The 23,163-nt window shown below is 38.1% G+C and overlaps 1 protein-coding gene across 1 annotated transcript in view; it reads left to right on the top strand.

The window, feature by feature from the left end:
- The window catches only part of LOC111226538 (gamma-aminobutyric acid receptor subunit alpha-2-like), a 36,456-nt gene extending 15,086 nt beyond the window's left edge, over positions 1-21,370 (top strand). The window contains exons 4-10 of the mRNA XM_022751733.1: positions 2,443-2,510; positions 5,048-5,268; positions 6,167-6,249; positions 7,162-7,305; positions 17,883-18,035; positions 18,736-18,938; positions 20,524-21,370. Of these exons, the coding sequence (XP_022607454.1) occupies positions 2,443-2,510; positions 5,048-5,268; positions 6,167-6,249; positions 7,162-7,305; positions 17,883-18,035; positions 18,736-18,938; positions 20,524-20,832 (1,181 nt within the window). The 3' untranslated portion in view covers positions 20,833-21,370. The remainder of the gene's footprint in view (positions 1-2,442; positions 2,511-5,047; positions 5,269-6,166; positions 6,250-7,161; positions 7,306-17,882; positions 18,036-18,735; positions 18,939-20,523) is intronic.
- Positions 21,371-23,163: the final 1,793 nt, after the last annotated feature.

Raw genomic sequence — 23,163 nt, 5'->3', positions numbered from 1 at the left:
ATATATATACATACACATACATTCATACATATATATATATGTGTGTGTGTGTGTGTGTGTGTGTGTGTGTGTGTGTGTGTGTGTGTGTGTGTGTGTGTGAGTGTATATGTATATTTATATGTGTGTATGTATGTAACAACCATTAAAACAAAACAAAAAACATCCACCAGACTAAGCATCTTCATAACATACTTAATATAATACAACGTCGATCATCAAGAAACCAAGTGCAGAGAACAATAGCAGTTATCTTCATTAACATGTCATGGCATTAAGCATTGCTGGTGTGTGAAATCATTCACTTAGACACTAAATATAAGCATCATTTTACTGAAGACTATTCGGTCTAGTATGTCAGGCCTGGCAGGCATCTAAATGCATTTTTCTCTCTCTTTTCACAATGCATGATGGTAGTTAGCTCTTGGCCAGTGACCATTAATTGTACACAACTTTTTAAAGTATATTGTGAAATCATTTGAGACTATAAGGTATGAATATTTTCACTAATGAAAATTTGGACAACACAAAAAAATGTCCAACACACTATATAATGGACTGGATAGTGAATGACAAGGCCACTGAGAAGCTGCATTACCCCCTTATGATAAAATGCACCATATTGTGTCACAATGAGTGTGTTTAGTGTCAGACATTCAGATTTTTACTGGGTTGACGTTTTATGTTTGGCTCCATAAAGAACCTTTCTCTTTAAATAATTCAAAATCTGATTATTTTAAATCAGCCTGAGCCACACACCAAGGCCTGGTTTACATAAATAAATGCACACCGCCATATGTCTTGTTAAATGGATCGCACCTATTACCCAGCAACCTACCTGTCACTTCCTCTCGATTCACATCACCTTATAAATAAGAAAGCATTTCCATAATATGTCTTGTTAGAGGGACATGGAAGGTGGCCCGTCCTGCCATGCATGAGAGCACTTTACTTAGGAGTAATGATCTCTTTAGATTGTATGTGAGATGCTGTTTGCTGTGTAGTACAGAGTGTAAAGTAAAACGTGAAAGCTTTTTGAATTGGCCGAGCATGAGAGATCGAGCTTCAGTAATTATTGAAAGAGACAGAGTGTAGAGAAAGCAAATGGACCTGATGCAGCAGAGCTGATGCAGTCGCACATTACCACTTGAATAGGAAGCATATGAGGCTTTGCTCTTCCTATCTGTCACATCAGTATGAACATTTAGGACAAATTTCATAGGCTTAAAATCAAAGCTTACATGTCACCATGGCACACTAAATTTAATCTTACAGGAGCTGCCCATAATCGGGTGAGGTATAGGTGAACCGAGTTTGTACACAATATATTGTTGTTCCATCTGATTGGCAAACAAATGAAATTGGAAATAAATGGTTCAATCATGAGGAAGATCGGCTAAACAGCTAAATCTGACCCTCACCATGTGTCTTTAGAAGGTATATAACTATAAAAACATTGCATCTTTACATATGCTAAACATTGGTCACACTCAGAACATGATGTATTTCTCTCTGCTTGTTATTTAAACTTATAATCCTTAAAATGTCAGCCCTGGTTGATTTGATGACATCTGTGTAACTGGTGGGAACAGAAACTGCGATTTGATTTCATGCTGCACATGGTGGAAGTGGTTTTATACTCACCAGCAGGACACAGTAAAGTTGGTTACCTCGCTAAGACATTGGAGGTGTTCAGCCTGCAGCTCTAACAGTGGCTGCTCCTTCTTCTTCCATTACTCTCTGCAATATTTCAAAACCAATCCTCTGTCAAAAAATGCTGGAAATGACCATGTCTTATTTTGCAGACACATTATTTTGATGTAGTCAGCGCTGCTACATTTCCTGTGAAGCTACACAATAAAAGCCATCATGTGTTGACTGCTTTTAATGTCAAGCAGCAACAGTGCTAAAGCTTGGGTTTGAGTAACAGCTCTAACATGGTTGTGGGAAAGTGTAATACCCCGTGCATCAGTAGGTAATTTGAATCCCACAAGTGAATGGCAGACTCCACCACTGATAATATAAAACTACCATATAGCGAGATAATCACTGAATATAAATACATCAAATGGCTATTGATGGAAAAACTGTGACCATATATAGTATCAAAACTAGGATATAATTTCATGAAAATACTAATGATTATAACTGTAAACTCATTGTTATAGGTGTTCAAAACCCATTGGAAAATGTCTCAATTGCCCTTGTTTCTCTTTAAAATAATGAAAAATAAAGCTTTTAGCACAGAATATTCTGCCAGTTTTTTCTGGCCTGGACTAAAAATCTGCAAAACAAAATCATCAGAAAGATGAGAGAAAACAGCTACGTAAAAATCCCATATTCCCCACGTCAATACCTTTAAACTTTCTTCTTTTTGCAGCATTTTGACTTTGTTTTTTTTCTCATTTGATGCCTTGATGCCTCTAATTGCTGTTTCCTATCCAGACAGGGTAACTGAGGTGAAGACAAACATCTATGTCACCAGCTTTGGACCAGTTTCAGACACAGATATGGTGAGAGCAAGATATCGGACATTTATTCATTGTGTTTAATTATTCATCCACATCTTTGTTGTTGTATAAACATATAGAGAACAACACCATTCCAGAGGACGGCTCTGTCCTCCCCGCTCATACCTAAAGGAAGAAAGATGCTGGTTTTGCTTTATTTTTAGTTTCATTACGGCTTTCCCTCCTTTCATAATTTCATCATCTCTCTTTCTTCCTCTCTCCACACACACTCGCGCACACACACATCACGATGTTGAAGTGGGACCAGTATTCCTCACTAGAGCACGACATCTATTCATCTGACAATTTTCATCTTATAAATTATTGAAAGTCCTCTTGTTATTCAAGTCACTCCTTTGTTTATCCTGGGCTTTCCTGTTTATCATTCTGAAACATGCACCCACCTTCACATCATATCATCAACGTCCCTTCTATTGTTGAAGACCCATTTTCCAAGTGATTGATCTATTGATTTAATAGTTATGATGTTGAAGTTCAATGCAGTGGTCTCTGAAAGATATGTAAAGTAGAAGGCACACAGTTGAACATAAACCACCATTTAAGCAGAACAGGTCACAGAGACAGACCAGTAAATCATTAAGACCAAAAAATGATCTCATGAAAATCCCAGATCCAGGTCACTGTCCACTAAACCTCAGCCTGTTTTTTCAATATTTTCAAGATATCCTACAAACAGACAGTTGGATGGACAGACAAACCGCTGACCGTAAAACATCATCTCCTTCACTTCTACTGGCAGAGGTCATTAGCTACAGCCACTGGAGCTTATAGCCCAGAAATATGTCTAAACTATGAAATCAGTGGGGTATAATCATCTCAGTGAATGCTCAGGTTTGAAAAATTATAATATTATTATTTATTCATTAGTAAAATGAATATATCGTGTAGCAAAATAGGGCACAAGGCTGAAAATGTGTGATTTACTTCAGGGTCTACTCCTGCTCACACAGATGTCTCATAAAAATGAGCAACAGCATGAAATATTCTCCTCTGACCTCATTGATTTATTCAGATACTACAGAGCAATTCACCTGATTGCTGAGGTGGCTGCATGATAGCATTTATAAGATTTATAGGAGGTCCACTGACAGTCAGAGCTGGAAAATGAAAGAAAATTAGGAGAAAGAAAAAGAAGAAAAGATACTGGATTCAGCTTCACAAGCTTTAGTTAAACAAAGAGGTGAGAGGTAGATTCAAACCCACATGCCAAAAAGCTTTGTACTGTTTGGCTGCAGTTTTATAAATAAGCACATACAAGGTGAGGTGTGTGAAGTGACACCATGCATTAAAAGATCATTTTGATTTAACCTGTGAAACATGGGTCTTATTTTCATTCTTCAGTCAAATTAATGGCAACATCGTTCCCACAGGTTTATTTATGAGATCTCACTAAAAAAGATGTCAGACGTGATGAGAATCAGAAGCAGGTCAAACGATCAGACAAGTTTTAAATATAAGGCTGTTATATTTATTCATTTATTTACACAGGCAAAACCAATACCGATACCAAAGAATTCATTCATTCATTGTTGGTTCTTTTCATGTTTTTATATTTTCTTTCTTTTTTGTTGTTGTTGACAATAACAAATCTAATTTATCCTTTAAACACATACTCTGGTTAGCCAATCATTTGGAGGGGAAAACTACGCTAATGGTAAGAATATACCCAAATAGTTTTAATTATTACATACCAACTTCCAGTTTCAACTTTGACCTACATTTACCATACTTTTCATTTTCACTTCAGATGAAATGGTTTAGATTCATGAGCTCAACAGTTGGCTTGAGTAATTTGTATGATCATCTCACTGCTCATATTAGATATTATCATAACTTATAGTAAAGATGGAGAAAACTATGAAAACAAGCCCCAAACCATGTAATAAACCACAATTATCCTGTTACTGTAAGAGCTGATGTATCCTAAAAGAATTTAATTGGTCTCAGTTTCAGTGTCCCGAGATCAAAATGTCAAAGGCTTCTCAACTGTGTCAAGAAAAAAAAACTCTGGGGGGAATTTATCTGTCCCTCTCACTCTCACTCACTGTGTGTGAATCACACAAACACACACACACACTCTGTCACGTACACACATTTCACAGTGCACTGCTTTCTGCCCTAAATCCTTTCTCGTGTGGTTTCTTTTGACAACAGAGGATTGTAGGTCAAGGGGTTGTCTTGGCCTCAGAGCCAGCTTAGGAAAACACCAGCTCAGAGAGCTGTGTGGAGCACGGAGAGCACAGGCCTCACCTTGATGGAGCTTTGACAAATAGAGAAAGCCACACGGTGCCCAGGCTTTAAAGTGGCAGGTGAAGTCAGTTGTGAAGAACTGCTGCTTGTAGGCTCCCATATAACACGGTGGTGGAGAGTGCCGTCTCTTTATTTTCCATTTTTTTTGAGAAGGAGTGGGATTCATTTTCATACATGTGAAAGCTGAAACACGGAAATAGATTTATAAGTAATGGAAGCAAAAAGTGTTAAGCTGTAGAGTTTAATACATTTATCTCCTCTGCCCGTAGGAGTACACCATAGATGTTTTTTTCCGGCAAAGCTGGAAGGATGAGAGGTTGAAATTTCATGGACCGATGAATATTTTGCCCCTCAACAACCTGATGGCGAGTAAGATCTGGACTCCAGACACCTTCTTCCACAATGGGAAAAAGTCTGTGGCTCATAACATGACCATGCCTAATAAACTGCTGAGGATCAAAGATGACGGAACGCTGCTGTACACCATGAGGTAATTCAAGCAGAAGCGTGTCCTGAGAAAAAGTTGTAGTAACAGTAAAGTTGTATTTATGTTTTAGACATTTTGGGAAATACACTTATTCACTTTGATTGATGTCTGTGCGCTAAATATGAAGCTACAGCCAGCAGATCGCCCAACACATTAAACCCCATAAAATCACATTGTGCTTTCACACTTTCCTTTAGTGTGTTAATTAATGAGCTTAATTATGTTTAGACAGAAGAAGGCTTGCCATTTCCCTCTGGTTCCTGTTTTTGTGCAAAGCTAAGCTAAGCTAGCCGGCTGCTGGCTGCGAGTGTACAGACATTTTCATGGTATCAGCTAACAATAAATCAAATAAGCATATTTCCCAAATGTCAGACTTTTCCTTTAAAAACTGACTTGGATGGAAAACCTGCTAAAGTATGTGACAGCCTCACAGAAACACATCCAGACAGAAAATCCTGTTTGTTTGTTCAAATGCATTTTTCTGTTTTTTTTAATATTTTTTTTATTTTGCAATGAAGCATCTTTCTGTCAACATGCATTTCAAGAAAGTCAATTTGACAGATAAAATATTGAAAGATATTTTTGCAGTGGTTGAATAATGCTTTAAATCATACAAACAATGCAGGTTCTTATCACATAGCTGACCTGCAATCTCACCACAGTCACACACTAGTCTTGATTTGTGCTGGTCTCTGCAGTACCTTGTTTACTTTGCTCTGCTGATTACAGTTAAGATGAATTGTTTTTGTCTCAAGGCATTACAGATGGGAAGCATCTTGAATAGTGCATGAGGCTTGTGAGTTTTTTTTTGTTTTATTTTTTTTGAGACCGTGCCTAATCTGTGCTGTTTACTTTTCATGCATTTGCAAAGTCTCCTTAATTTTCTGTGAATTGGATGCAGGTTAACTGTGCATGCAGAGTGCCCAATGCATCTGGAGGATTTCCCCATGGACTTTCATTCCTGTCCACTAAAATTTGGCAGCTGTGAGTAACTCTGATGATGATAGCGCCTGAGGGAACTTTAAGTAAAATGCTATTTTCTAATTTTTTTTTCTCCTCACTGGTTCTTTGGCAAGAGAGCAGCCTAAGAACCGAGTGAAGCTGGAATGCATGGCTCAGTTTTCTGGCAGTGGCCCTACAAGTTTTAACAAAATATGCGTCAGCAATTAAACAGATAGAGAATGACTGACAGATAAAAGACTGAGTGGAAGTGTCACTAGGAACTAACTAACTAACTAACTAACTAACTAATTCATCCAAATATTTTTATTTTGTGAATTTAAATCTGTTTTGATCACAACCCTATTGCCATGGCTTCTTTACATTTGGATGAAGATTTTTTGCTTTAAGCTGCTTTTAAAAACAAGGTATTATTAAATATCAGCATCAGTACATGGTGGGTCATGTCTGAAATGCCTTGACTTCTCATATTCATTAAATGTCCCATTTAATTTTAATGCATTTATGTGGTGACCTATAGTATTTACATTAATCTCATTTACTACCCTGTTGCAACAATAAAAATTTCATGATTGGCAGCATATTTCCATAACTGAATATATTGCGGGAAAAAAATCAGTTTTTCTGTCTCATCAGACGTTCTTAGGTTAGCAGACAAGCTTTCAAAATTCATATTCAGTGTATACTGTGACTGATTGAAAAGGCCAAATGTCACTATGCATTGATTGCTTGTTGGCGTTTCACATCTTCAACCACTGAGAGATTTTTTTTTTTCTCTCTCTACACTATCCTTTTTTTCTAGAAACACAGTATCAAACACAATGTAGTGGGGGCTTTTCATTTGGGTCACTGAAATAATTTCTCGAAAAATCATCAATAGCTGCAGCTGCCCCAGATTTATCCCGTATGGGTTTATCCTCTTCTCTCTCTTTTTAGATGCCTACACAATCTCAGAAGTGACTTATGCTTGGACTCGAAATGCCTCCGACTCTGTGGTAGTGGAAGGAGAAAGCTCCCGCCTGAACCAGTACGACCTGCTCGGACAAACAGTCGGACAAGAAACTATCAAGTCAAGTACAGGTAAGCTTTTGTGGAGATCTACTAGAACTGAATCCACCTCATGACTTCTCCACCTCCAACTAATTTCCGTCCTCTCCAGTAAATTTATCCTCTTCTTAAAAGTGGAAGGAAAAAGCTGAATTTTCAAATACTAGAAATTACAAAGCTGTGACTAAAATAGTCTGGGTTTTGTTAGATAGCGGTTGGCGGACAGCAAAAAGTGGATATTTAATAGCTGTTTCTTATACATTCTTTAGTGACAAACCTGTGCAAACTCACCACTACTCTGAAAACTGGTTAATTTTGAGGGACGAGGATCTGAAATATCTCTATTATCTCAGTTCCAAACAGTTTCAGTGTGAAAATCAAACTGTGAAGATTTTGTGTTTGTTTGGGTGGATGTTGAACTTGCCCACCTCCTACATGTTGCAGGAGGCGGGCGTAGCTTACTGTGAAACGCTTGCTAAGTTTTGTCTTCTTGTTACTCACTTTATTTGGCTTGGAAAATGCAGAGAAACGTTGGTTCTGGATTCCTCTGCATGACAAAGATTCAACAAAACAGGGATTTGGCATTCATGCATCTTGAATTCCCCGCTTTGTTCTGTATTTTAATCTGCATTTAGCATGGCCTGGAGACCCAAATGCAGCATGACAGGTGAGCTGCTGCTGCGTTCAAATGCAGTGCACTTTCTTTGGATGGGCTTTAAACAGATGTCAATAAAAACAGATGAGAGATGCTGATGCAGAACTAAACATACGGCAGCACATCTGTCTGTTGTCGCTGAGACAGTAACAGGAGAGCTCCAGGAGAAAAGAGCGGCTGCTGTGTTCTCCTGTGATTTAAGTGTCTTCTGTTGGTGCCCAAAGACACAGGAATGTCTCACAAAAGTGCAGTGACGCATGAAATGACAAAGAAAATCTATGTTTTCAGCCCACAAAGTGAATGACTCGGTGTGCATTGAAAATGGGGCATTTCACTCAAATGGACCTACAGCAGACATTAGCAAGTGAATCCAACAGTGACAAGCTCATTAGTGGGCAGGATAATTAACTTTGGTTATGTCTAGAGTTTAAAAACACGGACTTGAAGCAAAAGGCAAGAGATAAAAAGTTTTAAAACATATATGGAAAATGAGCTTTAAAAAATGTTTGAAGGCTGATTTTTTAAATTATAGTGTTTCACTAAACTAAACAGATACTAGCTGTCTCAATTCAGGGGCTGCATCCTTTGGAGATGGCATTTGAAAACTTTTGCATCACAGCAGCAGGACAAGGCTGTCCCATTTCGTGGCCCAACCTATCCCAAGATTCATTGCGTGCCAGTAATGAAAATAATCAGGCAGCAAACAACGCCCACAGTGATGGTTACAGGTTGCAGTACGCAGTTGAACAGCTACCGGTACAACTGTTAACAAGAGCCTTAAAACCTTGTTTTTGTAAAATAAAATAAAAAAAATAAAAAAATAATGTGTTGTCAAGGTTGCCAGGCTACACGACGACGGCAGGACGGCAGGGTGGGCACAGCTGCTGACACAAAGTGGAAATTCTCCGTAGCCCAGACCATCTCATTTCGGTTCAGCCTTCACCTGTCTTTGACAGCTACAAAGGCCATGTAGACCACTTCCCCCGAAGATGTGTCCCCTTACTTGGGACACAGATACTGTCCAATCATAACTTAGCAACGGTAACTAGGCACAGCTGGTGTTCAGGCGTTGGATTTTTCCACATGTTGAAGTGGTGTGCAGGGGGGACTAGTAGCAGAATAAAGCAATGGATTAAACAGCATTTTTATCTGCTCTAACGTAACCTGCAACTTATTTATCAAGGCATCATTTTTTTCTCATAATGCAGAGTCACAAGAGTGGGTTTATTCAACTGTCTGAACCCTCTGTCTGAACGTGTTTGTGATGTCTAGCAACATCTAGCAACTGTTCAAACAAGTTTAACTACGTCCCATTTAAAACATTTGGCAACAATGGTTTGTCCTCTTGCTAAAAATCTTTTCTCTTTTTACGTTAAAAGTGAAACACCATACACAAACACCAACTCTAACCTCTGTTTTGCTTGTCCATATATTTACGTGAGCTGAGCCACTAAAGGTTGAAAGGAGCTATTTATAAGTTTTGCTGTTACTACATAGCCAGCGTTAGCATAGGCAGATATTTACGCTACTTACTGGTCTAGAAGAAATGTGAGTTGAGCATCAAACTTCATTCCTTTACTCACCAAGAGCTTTCTCTGGAGGTAGAAAGCAATGCTAATGTTAACTCTTGTCTCTATCACGTCTTTTCTTCTAATGATGTCACTTTCCGATAGCGAGTGACGGTAGCCTCCAATCTGCCCTAAAGACGTAGCGCTGCTCAGAAGGTGTATTATAACCTCGTGTCTTGTAAATGCAACGATTGCTGAAGAGAAGACTTACAAATAGCCCCTTTAATGTGGCCATCAAGGGCACACGTGACCTTTTGACAGGATTTGTAGTTTTATTATAAATCAGGTGGAGATGGTGTTTTCAGGCAACTCGTTAATGTTAATGTTAAGCTAATGTTAGCTTAATTATGTAGCTAGCTAAAGCTGATATGCTAGCAGTAGTTGCCAAACTCCATAGTCACCAGCTAGTAGTGATAAGCCTGCTTTGTATACTTATGTTGTGAAATCAAGGAACCATTGTGTGAAAAATAACCAAGAATTTAAAAAGCTAACTCTGTCACTTATCATTGTAAACGTCACATGTGCAATGACAGAAAGCTTGACAGGCATAGCAACAGTAACTATGGGGACCAGCTGTCCGCTCCTCCTCTTTTAAGTAGGAATGTGCTCTATCCAAGACAGTCAGCTGTCAAGTTATATTTATTTATAAAACACTTTTAACGAGCACATTGTTCACAAAGTCAATAGAGAAAACAAAGAACACAAATACATACAAAAATAGGCAATAGGGTAAAAGAAAGAGATAGTGACGTCTAAAAATAGAAGCAACACATTTCATGCCAACACACAAACACAGATGCCAAGAAACGGGGCCAGATTTTGATCGTGCATATACAACATGAGACTATATGTGTTTACGTGTGTGTGAGAATGACACCACCACTGTCCAGGAAGTAGGCAGTGCAGAGAAGAAATTTTAAAAACAAGATCAAAAATTGGTTCTAAGTTGTGGTAAATAACTCTGCTTTGAGTCTGGATTTTAATACTGAGACACTATGAAGCCAGCAGGCGTCTTGTAGAGAGATGAGAGATGGTTGGCAGCTGTTTTCTTTCTCATGCTGGGAGTGACAAGGAATCTGACACACAATGACTGGAGATTATATGATGCCAGTAATCAAATCAATGATGAAGTCCATGTAATATGTTCTAAGTCAGAAATAAGACTTTGTAATCAGTTTATAAATGTACAGGGAACCATTGGAAAGAAAATAAAACCAGACTGGAGAGCGATGTGTTCTTGTCTTCTGGTTTTCTGAGTATTGTATAAATGTAGAAGAGGAAATGGTTATGCTCAGGGGTAATTATTGAAGCGACTGGAAAACAAGTCTGGATGTGTTAACATTTGAAAGGATCCTTTCAGCTGACTCTACAGCAGTTGCAATAAGTTAAATACGTGAGATCTTTCCTGCTCAGGAAAAGGAATTTCTCATCTACCTTGTGTTGTTTATGGTTCATTTTTAGAGTAATTCTGTCAGCAACTATCACGTCACATAGCAAATTAAAATGGAAACACAAATTGTCTCTGCAATATGGTTCTCCTCTCATAAAGGCTCCCTGCTGTGGCAACACAGTGTAACAGAATGAAATATGTAGCACAGTGATAAATAACATGCAGGGACCATTGCAAATAATCCCCCAGTGGTTATTAACTTAGAAATAAACGCCCTCCAGGGTGCGTAAAAACAGAGGAGAACTGAAGCAGGTGGAGGCTGGGTGGAGTGGAGCAACAGTAACAGAAACAAGCACACCTCAGTGCAGAGTGAATGTGAACCAACAAGGTGGTCTTGAAGTAGGCCCCCAGATCAGTGCAGTGAGATGTGATGGCTGTGAATATGGTTGGGTAACTGTTACAGCAGAGGGGGACAATGTTGTGCTATAAGTGGTTAACGTAACACTAAAACAAGCTGTTTTGTCATTATTATATATGTCAATAATAATGTGAATGTAAGGAGTAAGAATAACTCTGAACCCCCCAAGGACCTCAAAATACACCTGACAGATGAGGCAAATTTCAACAGACACACAGTTTTATCCAGTGCATGTTGCCATGGTAACAATGCATGTTGCCATGGGGACATAAGCATAAACTAATCATAAAGTACTTATATAGCACTTTTCAAAACAGAAGTCACAAAGGGCTTAACAAGCAAGCTTTAAAAAGACACATGAGAGATACAGGGGCTTCAGAAGGGATTCAAAGCAACGGTTTCCAACCTGGGGTTTGGGACCCTTTAAAGATATAGGAAAGAAAAAAATTGCTCTGATGCTCAAATCTGTTTCTATTTTTCCTTCTTATTTAATCTTTTCTTTTTCTTGTGAAATTGTTCAGATCTCCAACAGTTAATCAAATCAAACAGTCTGAGAACCTTGGAGGAGAAAGTCTTGTCAGCCGTCTTTAGATGAAACTGCTCACAACTCAGACATAATCAACCTGTGACGAAGGGTCGCTGCCTCATTTAGGGCACACAAGCCAAAAACTTTTTTTTAAATCTTGTTTTTTATTTAGAAATACTAGTTTTCTATTTTAATCTGCTTTGGTACTCATAGAGATAATGGCCATAAAACTCAGGTTATATGTATCTAGCATCTATAGTGTATCAGAGACCATTTCATGTGGCCTTGGTCTGGCTTGTAGCAAGGAACGAGTAGAAATAATAATAAGATAATAATATAAAATAATTTCTATCACCAATTGGTTGCCATATTAAGGGTGCCTGGTTAACCATACTCCCAAAAAACCAAAAACATTAATGGTAAAAATACTTGCTGCAACATTTGACACAGCCTGGAACAATGCCATAATTTGTTGTTTAAGTCAAGTAAAAAAAGTTGTGGTACATGAGAAATCTGAAAGCATGTACGGCTCTCTGTGTCACTGAGTGACAGCACTGATCTAATTTTAGTAATACTACTTCACTGAGGAAAATGTGATGGAGGAAGCTTTTTGAAATACAGCTCTTGCAGGATGATGATAGCAGTGATCACAATAATGGGGAGAAATGTGTAGGTGTGCTATAATTACTAGTCTGCTTTTTTAAAATTTTCAGTCCATTTTGGCTAAATGCTATATGCATAACATTACTGAAACCATCTTTCAAATCTATATTGTATATTTTTGATGAATGTGTTTTCATTTCTTCCAGGCAGTTTTGGTAGTTTGTGCTGGTATGAAAATCAGCTTGCAGGAACTTGGAACTTGCTGTTGTCCACTGGTTTGGACCTTTGAGAGGAGAGAAAATCAGATCAGGGTGGATATGTGAATTATGAGTATGGTTTACAAAAAATGTAAAGAATGAGTTACATGTGATGATCGTGAAAGAGTTTGAGAAGTTTGTTCTTGGTGGAGGATATTGACCTCAGGGTCATCACCTCCAGACTTTAACTATAAAGGCGAGGGAGGAGTGGGTGGTTTGCAGAGCATCACTGTGGAGATAGATGTCTTCTTTATGTGCACCAGCATGTACAGTGAGTCCTGTTTTCTCACAAGCTGATCCAGTTTTCATTCCTGGAACTTTTTATGCTGATGTTTCTGGGTATTTCAGGATAGTGTGGGTAAAAGAATCGAAAAGTGTTAAATCTTGTATCACAATCAAAGACCACATTTATTGAAATGACGTGTGTTATTCCTGTAGCATTACTGGGATCTTCATCCAGACTTATCTAAAATCTAAAATCATCTATGAATTCAAATGTGGGTAATGTAAACAGGTTTCAATTATAACTATAATTTTGTGTTACAGTTTGAAATTGCATCCAGAAAAAAATGTATCTCCCATAGAAAAACAGACTCGATAACGGTGTCCCTGAGCCAAGTGCTCCACCACTACTCCCTTTAGGTATCAATTACCAGTATACAGTATTTCCCCAGTGACTGCATTCCACTATCAAGGGAATCCCTGCTTCAATTTCATTGAGTAAGAATATCCTTTCATGCACTAAATGCTCCTATCTAGGTTAAGTGCCGCATGATGCTTCAGTAGAAGGCAGCATGCCTGCCAGTGACTGCTTCTCTTGTTTAACTAGTCACTCCACATTATCTGATTGGCTGACTTTAGATTAATCATTCATTACTAGTGTGTCAGTGTTTGGTGTAGCGTACTTGCAAACTAGGTCATTTGGCACGAATGAATGTGCTCTCAGGCTTCACAGGGATGGACATCTTGCATAAGTCTGTGAACATACCAACACACTGTTACAAAAAACTCCATTATTCAGCCATACATTTATTTGTCACGCAGTTGTGTTCGACGTGTTACTTTGCAGCACTTACAAGTAGCAGGTGCTGTGATTCTCACTTGTTTTTATTTGCAACTAAAAACATTTTGTTGTGTAACGGCATCACTCATACAAAACCAATGACTGAACAGAACTGGATGCAGTTATGTTTTACTTCATACAGTGTGTATTTGTATTTGTTTGTATTTCAGTGTATATGTATATTTATATACTGAGTATACTTCAGGTAAAGTCTGTCTTTAAAACCTGCAATAACTGCTTATTTTGGCTGTGTGGGAACAAGTAAACAACACATACTGTGTTAGCATCAGCAGATATAGAATAACATTAACATTCATTTGAAGTCATATTCCTGGTCAACTGGTGAATGTAATTTTCACTCTCTTTTCAGTTTTATTTTTGCTCTCCACCAACTTCAGAGGAAAATATTCGGCTGTTTAGCTGCTAAATGTTCCACTAAGTTGGTTTGTTAAGTTTGTTGCTGAGCAAGTAGCATACAGTAGGTTTTTCACTGGAAACAGCTGCCTGCTGCAGCACAACCTGATGACTAGACAATAAGCTGAAAGATGCTAAAACAAGCAGTCATGTGATCCACTGTTTATATAAAATATTGATTATAGCCACTTTAAGAAATAGTTTTTTGGGAGGTTGAAATGTCCCATTAAGTCCTACCTTACCAGTAAAGCCTTCACCAACCAGTATTCTTGATATTAACATTGAATCACATGTTGCAACACAAGTGCCATCTAAAAGAGTTCACTCAGTGCTGAAATCACATCATCAATGATCTATTCAAAGATCAGTAGAGCTGCCAGCTCTACTGATTTTTGAATAGATAATTCTCTGTGTCTTATACGAAATGTATAAGAGGCAAATTGTTGGGAGGTGGCTTATTTTGATGTTTTTCTGCCCTCTATAGATCAAAAATTAAGCTATTCAGCTTTAAATGATGATCTTTTAGAGGGGGCGCCACAGACTTTGCAGATCAAAGTGATACATCTGTGATGGGAGTACTATTCAGCCAGTTGTATAGTGTCTTCTGTTGTCTCTGGAGGGAGCTCTCTAAAATCTGTTTTATTGTTAAGCAGTGGTGTGAGATAGAATTAGTCTTCACAGCAAATGCCTTGTTTACATTCAAACGACCATGAACACATGTTTATTATTGTAACCATAACAACAAACATCCTCTAACCCAGGGGTTCCCAACCGTTTCCACCATGGCCCACTTAAAAATTTCAAAAATGTTGACGGCCCAAATCCAAACCCATAACAATACGGAGGCCAAATAATGTGTTCCTAGAGCAATTCTTAATGATAACGATGGAACATTCAGGACTGAAGTGAAAGCAGGGGAAACATGTAGGAAGCTCCACAGTCTCCACACTGTCCTCACAGTGACAGGCCTTAATACAAGAAGAAAGTAAATGATAGGAGTTTTTGAACATTTTTAATGTTTTTAGAGATCAATTCATTTAGAATATTATAGTCTTTGTCACATTATGAAAGGGTTAGTTTTTTAACAGTTTATTTGTGACATATCTCTTGTTGTCTTGGTTGTATCAGAGAGTAGGGACAAACAACCTATATGGATGTTTAGGTTGGAGGACTCGTGTTTTTGTAGCTTGACCTAGATTGAGTACTACAAGTCAGGATATCTTCTCCTCTGCTGCACCAAGTGTAACCATTCTTCTTTAAATTTGACTTTTCTTTAAATAAGCTCCCCAACTTTATGGAAGTGCAATGCTGTAGTTCCCCTTGTCTTTCGAACAGTGGCTGTATTTATAAGTAAACTCTTACCATTTAATTTGTTTTCCTTCTACACTATGCTACAGATATTACAGCAGGTAATCTACATTTAAAGAAGCCTCTCAAAACATAAAACTGGATCAAGTGTAGCAGCAATTATTACAGTTATCTGTGTATTATAAATTCCCATGAAGTCTCCATTTGAAAAGCTTGTTGTCTGTGCCCTCTGTCGGACAGTTGACACCACACGTGTCCTGAACGAGTGAGGTATTCCTGTGGTGTTAGCAGGGAACCTTGTTTCCTACATCTGTAGGATACATGATGCGATTACCATCTTCATGTTATAATTACTGTCTTCCCTCTCTGTGAAGCGATCACAGGCTTCTCTAGAGAAAATGCAGCCACATCCAGTGGATTCCTTGCTTGTACATCCTCCTCCCCCATCCACAACACAGGCAACGGGGCTGGCATGCAAATTAAATTACAGAAGATATAGAGCTCCAAAGGGTGCTGAGAGTGCACTCAATTCCTCTAAATTCCAGTGCCTGAGTTAGTGCATATGTGTGTTTGTGTGTATGGTGACAGAGAGAGAATTAGTCCTCACATAAATGCTAGAAACGCAGGCAATACAACTACGCTGCTATAAAAAAAAAAAGAGGGAATAAAAAATCTTTTGGGATTAGTCCTTGGAATTGACACCCCCTCCCCCCCTTCCCACTGCTGAAAAGGACTTTCCTCTTGCCAAGTGGCAGTGTGTATCAAGGCCTTCATTTCAGAATCGCAGGAAATGAGCTATGTTTCTCTGTTCTGTTGCCATGGGTAACACATCTTTTTCTTCTCATGTCTAATCTTGGCTTCTCTTTGAGATATCTTCCATTTGGCCTGCCTGCTACTGCAGCATTGGCACTGTTTCACGGCCTTGTCAGCTATTAGGCTTTGGTCGATGGCTAGGAAATCATACTGCCTACTATTCCATGTACAGATGGATTATTATGACAAATATGTACTGTTAACAGCTGAGGTACGCCGTCTAATCTATGTCTAAGAATGATATGTTTTATTAAAGCTGCATTCTTGAAGCTTTTCATATAAAATATATATTACTACTGATGTAAATATGGGCACAAAGGGAGTTGGGGGTTGCACTTGCATATTTATTTAGCTATTATAGAGCAATCTTCTCTGGTCACTTCTTCCTGTGAAGCAGCTATCATAGACTTCACTTTACTTTCACCTATTTATTTCTGTTTTGTCATCAATATTTTGTAAATTATTTGAATCATGAATAACGTGTACATGACAAAACAAGCAATCCAGAGGAAAGCTACTTTTAGTATTTAGCCATTACATTGCCATATTTTAGTATGACAAAGTTTGAGGGGAGGGGAGTGTCTTTTACTGTGATAATGAAAATTTAGCTATAAATTCTAACAAATCGGTATAGTGCAGGCTAATTTCATAACAAGGTGTTAAATAAATTGCCAAAATTACATTGATTCTATGAAAACTACACCAAGGATACTACGCTTACTGCTCTTGTAGCAAAACACTATTCATGGAGCAGTGGAGCAGTAAATATGTGTATCTGTAGTAGCGCTGGGAAAGAAACAGGGGTAACATATTGACGTACTTGTAATTTACTGAAGTATCTTCATATCATGATACTTTATACTTCTACTTCATTACAATTCAGAGGAAATGTTGCATTATTTACTCTACTACCATTTAATTTACAGCTATAATTACTAGTTACTTATCAATATTTCAAGTATAAAACATGATTATCTTATAAAATTTGATACATTGTTATAGATTAAACTTCCCATTAAAAATATCTCCAATTCAACCAGCTACATCATTAAAATGGTGCTTACACATGCCTCAGTATTAATAAATTATATATACAATATATAGCAGTCAAGTTGACTTGACTTTTACTTTTGATACTTTTTGAAAAAAGTTTTATAAAGTCTTTTGTGCCCCCATATAAATCTGATAAATTGCCTCAAGTGACATCACCTGAGTCAGGAGACAGTCAGTTTGGACTACGAGTTTGAAAATGAAAAAAAATCTGAAAGGAGTGGTCTTACCAGACGTGTGTAGCCCGCTTGTCATATCTGCTTGAGGCTGGAGGTTACATTTGCCATTACTAGGATAATACACCAGAATCTCTGACCCAGCTGTGGGCAGTCGAGTTGCATTGTGGGTAATTAAAGCTCCAGGTTTTGACAAGGAATAAAAAAGATACCTCTGGTTCTGCTGCGTCAATTTTGATATAATGTTATACAGTTGGAGATAACTGTATATATATGTACATTCATAAAAAGCAATACCAAATTATAATTGGTAGTAAAGGCAGCTGTGGTGATGCTGCTTTAAAGTGACCCTGATTCTTGTGTCCACAGGTGAATACACAGTGATGACGGCTCATTTCCACCTGAAGAGAAAGATTGGCTACTTTGTCATCCAGACGTACCTCCCGTGCATCATGACTGTCATTCTTTCCCAAGTGTCTTTCTGGCTGAATAGGGAATCGGTGCCAGCTAGGACTGTGTTTGGTAAGTATGACTTTTATCATCAATGACCACATTCTTCCTCTCTTTTATTTGTTTGCTTATTTATTTATTTTTAGGCAAGAAACCTGTCTCTTATTGAAATGCCCAAATTCCCAATGGCACTAATGTAATTTAAGCCCGGTGTTATAAATGTGTGATCTGAACACACATGATGGGACATGGAATTCATCCCAGCCTCTGTCAGCATGGGGGATGAGAACAGCTAATAGTTGAAATTTGATGACAAATGTTGGGTGCAGGAGAAAACAGGATAAAGAAAAAAGAGCAGACATTTCTAGAGGCTTCAATGCTTTTTCAATCCAGTTGGACAAGCTACTGTTGGACTTGTTTGTAAGCCAAGTGGAACTAATAACAATGACCTAAGAATGGTCAGCTCAAAGAAAAAAAAAAAAACAGCTACAGAAGTCAAGAATAAACTGGGCTAACAAACTCAAACCTACCAACCAGCTATAGCATTACTGAAGGTCAGTGGTTATTAGGGTAGAATAGGCTGATAGTAACCTTACACTGTAAAGACACAAAGGATACGAATGACTCACACACTAAAATCAGTAAAGGTGATTCATTGTTTTCATTTCATTTGTTACGTATATAATGTATCTGTATTACATAAAATAACCCTTTCTGTACGAACCTCATGATGACTATCAGATGAAATGCTGCTTTCTTTTTGCATCTCCAGGTGTAACCACCGTTCTCACGATGACAACACTGAGTATAAGTGCAAGGAACTCCCTTCCCAAGGTTGCTTATGCCACTGCCATGGACTGGTTCATCGCTGTCTGTTACGCCTTTGTCTTCTCCGCTTTGATTGAGTTTGCCACTGTCAATTACTTCACAAAGCGCGGCTGGGCTTGGGATGGAAAGAGTGTCGTGAATGACAAGGTAATGAGGAGAAAAACATGTCTTTTTGATAGGCTCCATTTTCAAAGAGAATTCATTAGCATTGTACTGAAGAAGGCAATACTTGCACATTGTAGTTGGGAGGTTTAAAATCATTTGTTGGATGCTGAGGGAAGTAGTGATAATGGCTGCTTTAACCCTGCACAAGCCAAACTCAAATTTGTCCAACACTGCTTCTATAGTCTGCAACATGAGAACATGGGTTCATGTTTAAGATGTAATCCTGACACAGAAGAGCTTAAGTTTAAAAAAACAGGACCATTAATGAATTCTCCAGTATTAGCATTCCAGAGGAAAATTGTTTTAAACCTTTAAATGCCATCAATGCACTCTTCTCATTTAACTATGATCTGCCCCACGGCAAAGCACTTTACGCTCAAACTGCTGCAGGGGAGTGACTCAGTGTGTAACTGTGTACAACTGTGTTAATGTAGCTGTCAGACAAAACTTTATATAGACAGGAGACATAGATTCAGAATATTGACATAGTGTACCACCAACCTTAGTTAGTGGATGACCTGCTCTACATCCTGAGCCACAGACGCCCCCTAATGTAGTATTATGTTTATCAGGGGCAAGCAGGACAATTTACCATACCAAAATGATTTTACATTTTCAATTGGATTAAACCCTGTCATGACAAAAAAAAACAAAAAACAAGTTTTACACACAGTTTTAAAAAATTCTTCTTCAGGTGTTTTGAATGTGTTACTAACTAGATTTCATGTAAGAGGTTCACAAACATTTGTAATATATAATGCAGACTAATAGCAGGACATACAGAAGATGTTAATGAATGTCAATAATGTTCTTGCACAGGTGAAGATAGTAAGAATATAAAATACATTCATGTCATCTTAAGGTTTCCCAGTAAGCTAACTGGAAAAAGTGATTATAAAAATGATGATGCACTGACTTTATTTTTCATCCTGTTGTTCATGGTGTTGCTCAGTCAGCAGACATGGCATCTAGACAGACTTCTATTATAGAGCAAAGAAAAAACTAAGGTAAAAAAAATCAATTCAACCCTTTGTTAAAGAGATCATTCAACAACTCTTTAGGGAAATTTTCACTATTTTTACTATGAGGCTGGATATAATCCGCTGTACCTGACTGAACTCTGCAGTAAATCTGAGGGTGCTTGTCTAATCTTATAGAGTGTCTCCATTTCAAGAATAGTTTTACATTTAACCTGAACACACCAGTATGGTGTATAATGAAATGCTCTTACGAATACAACATCCTGTGACCAACTATATTTCCACCTCCTTCTTACTATATGTGTATGAGTATCAGTCTATCTATTTTATGCTGTAACCTTGTGAGATCCTTGAAACTGCTGGAAAGCTGAAAAAGTGTGGAAAGTTACAGAGCGACCTTAACAAGCTGTTGAAATATTTGGCCTTTACTGTTCTTCATTCTGACACTGCAAAATGTGCACATCCATTTCCAGGACCTGCCCATTGCCACAGCAGCCCTTCATTTACATGTACTTTAAATTCATTGATAGATGGTGACAGGTGAGGTTGATTTTACGGTACACTTAATCCTTGTTGTCTTTCAACAGAAAAAAGAGAGGGCATCCGTCGTCAAGAAGAATAATGCCTACGCTGTAGCAGTGGCCAACTACGCGCCTAACATCACCAAGGACTCCAGCACACTTCCAACCATCGCCAAAGGTGGAGCTCCGGAGCCCAACAAGGCCAAAGCAGATGGCAAAGCCCAAGAAAGCAAGAAGACATTCAACAGTGTTAGCAAAATTGACAGGATGTCAAGGATTTTGTTTCCGGTTCTCTTTGGCACCTTCAATCTCGTCTACTGGGCCACCTACTTAAACAGAGAACCCGTTATAAAGGATATGGTCCCCTCTACTTAGAGACCACTTTTAATGGGTTCTGATCTGGGGACTAAGAGATGAACCAAATACCTCCAGCAACTGTGTACACATACCTTTGCAGAGTCAAGTCCTGGATTGCAGTGTGATCCTCTATCTCCGCCTGTTTTCTACACCGTCTGCAGCACTTTTGAGGAGCCTGGCTTTTGTAAATGTGTATGTATATTTATATTCATGGTTTTATGGTGACATATTGTGTGATTACTTCGATTAGAGTGCATATTTCCTTGAAAGTATGTTTCCAGTTACAGTATGTGGCCACTGTACATACAAATCAAATGAGGAGTAAACATTAACACATACATTTTATTTAAGATTACTTCTAAACGTGTTGTTTTGCTGGTAATGCCCACTCTCTTGATATTACAGTATATATATATTTTTCTTTTGAGTGAAAGTGACTGCTTATATCATATTTCTTTCTGTCTCTGCCATCTAAGAGTGGCTTTTTTCTGTCCAAGCCAATGCAAAAACACACTTGTATAATACTGTTACAGTGTAAAAGTTGTTTTATTATCTGTGACTGCAGGTATGGGGCTGTAATCATACACTGACCTCCAGAATCAATGAAACACTCCAAGCCAAAGAGCTCTAAAAATATATAAATAAATAAATAAATAAATAAAATTAGTGTGCTTGTGATACAGCTAGTGCTGCCAGAGTCACTTTGCAGTGATATCATTTTGGATTACAGGAAAATATATATTTGAAAAGAGATTAAAAAAGATCATTTAATACTATCAGAGATATCTGACTTAACAACAGAATGGAAGTGTATGTAATAGTGTGCTGTGATACTCAATAGAAACATCATTAACTGAAATACCAACAATTTCACGTTTGAAAATGCAGATCAATTTTTGGCCACTAGGAGGCAGAAGAACACCACACAACCCTGACAGTACTGCCTTACTACATTTTTTGCATTAGTAAACATTTATATTATTTATCCATTATATATATATATATACATCCAATAGACACATGCTGTGTCTCGAACCGGATACTTCGGTCAGTACACTAACATGAAGTACAGTGTGTACAAAAGATACTCACTGGCGCAGTGCACGAACTTGGACAGTGTAGTGTCCTAAAACCAACACTGCTGTTCTGCGGTCACCGGAAATGACGATGTAAACATGTGGCCGCGATTGTCGCGTGCCTGCCAACTTCTTTGCTCACTTGACTCAAATTGAACGTTTAACTGTCTTGTGTGTGGCTTTGTGTCATGCCACATGAAAAGTAAGCCGCAATCGGCGCCAACGACGTATCCTCCCTCCTCAATGGTCGCCATTTCCACAAATTTGCGGTCCCTCCCCTTCCGCTATGTCGCCAAGATGGCGACTGTTGCGGGTGAGAAGGGTTTATGTTTTTACATTGTTTGCCTGTGTGAGTGCACCATCCGAGTATTTAGTGCACTGCCTGTTGACATTCTTGTCAATGTGAACGCACTTATGCACTCAAAATAACAAGTGTGAGTATGGAAGTATGGAAATTGAGACACCCAACAGAGTAACATTATCGCCCCTCTGAAGTTTTGCTGTTGTCACATCTCATGTAAGTCCAGTATTCACTCTCCTTTTAGCTCTGTGTCAGAGTCCAACATCGCTGATCAACTGATATTTGACTTTCTTCACCACCTACTTTATACTCTAATCTGTCTGCCATTTGTTTTCCAGTTTGTCAGAGCTAATTCATTCATTCAATTCCTGCTTCAATTTGAGATTAGGTTGATGAGAGTGATGAACCATACAAACAGTAAATATGCCATTTAAAAACCAAAACAATGAGCTACAAGGGTCTAAAAAGCAACAGTTGCAGAGTTGGGGGATAATTTTCTGTAGATATGTCGTTTTGGTTGACCCCTTTTACCTTAGCATATGTTTTAATAGGTGATAAAAGTGATCAGCAGTATTAGCAGTGAAAGGAACCTATTGCTAATGGTGCAAAGAATTTATGAGATGAAGAATGATATGAGAAGAAGAAATACATGTTGCTTCACAAGCACACTGACAGGCATTATCATACAATTTATTTTTCAAATTATTTTTTATGTTTATATTTTATTTATTTATTTTATCAAGGTTCAAGTCCCAATAATATCATATAGTACACTTTAAATGTACACAAACTCGGTATCATTAACATCTTGTGAAAACTTGTCTAAACTCATTTAAAATATGTATATCACAGCTTTTTATTGGCTTACAAACAGTGTCAATAACTCTGGAGGACAGTGTGGATTTGTTGATGTTTAGTTGTGTGCTGTGGCAGTCTTAATCAGCATGTACACCATTACAATTTTTATTCATT

Source organism: Seriola dumerili, unplaced genomic scaffold, assembly GCF_002260705.1.
Source record: "Seriola dumerili isolate Sdu_G_001 unplaced genomic scaffold, Sdu_1.0 BDQW01000161.1, whole genome shotgun sequence".
NCBI classification, from domain to species: Eukaryota; Metazoa; Chordata; class Actinopteri; order Carangiformes; family Carangidae; genus Seriola; species Seriola dumerili.
This window is presented reverse-complemented; position numbering and strand designations above follow the sequence as displayed.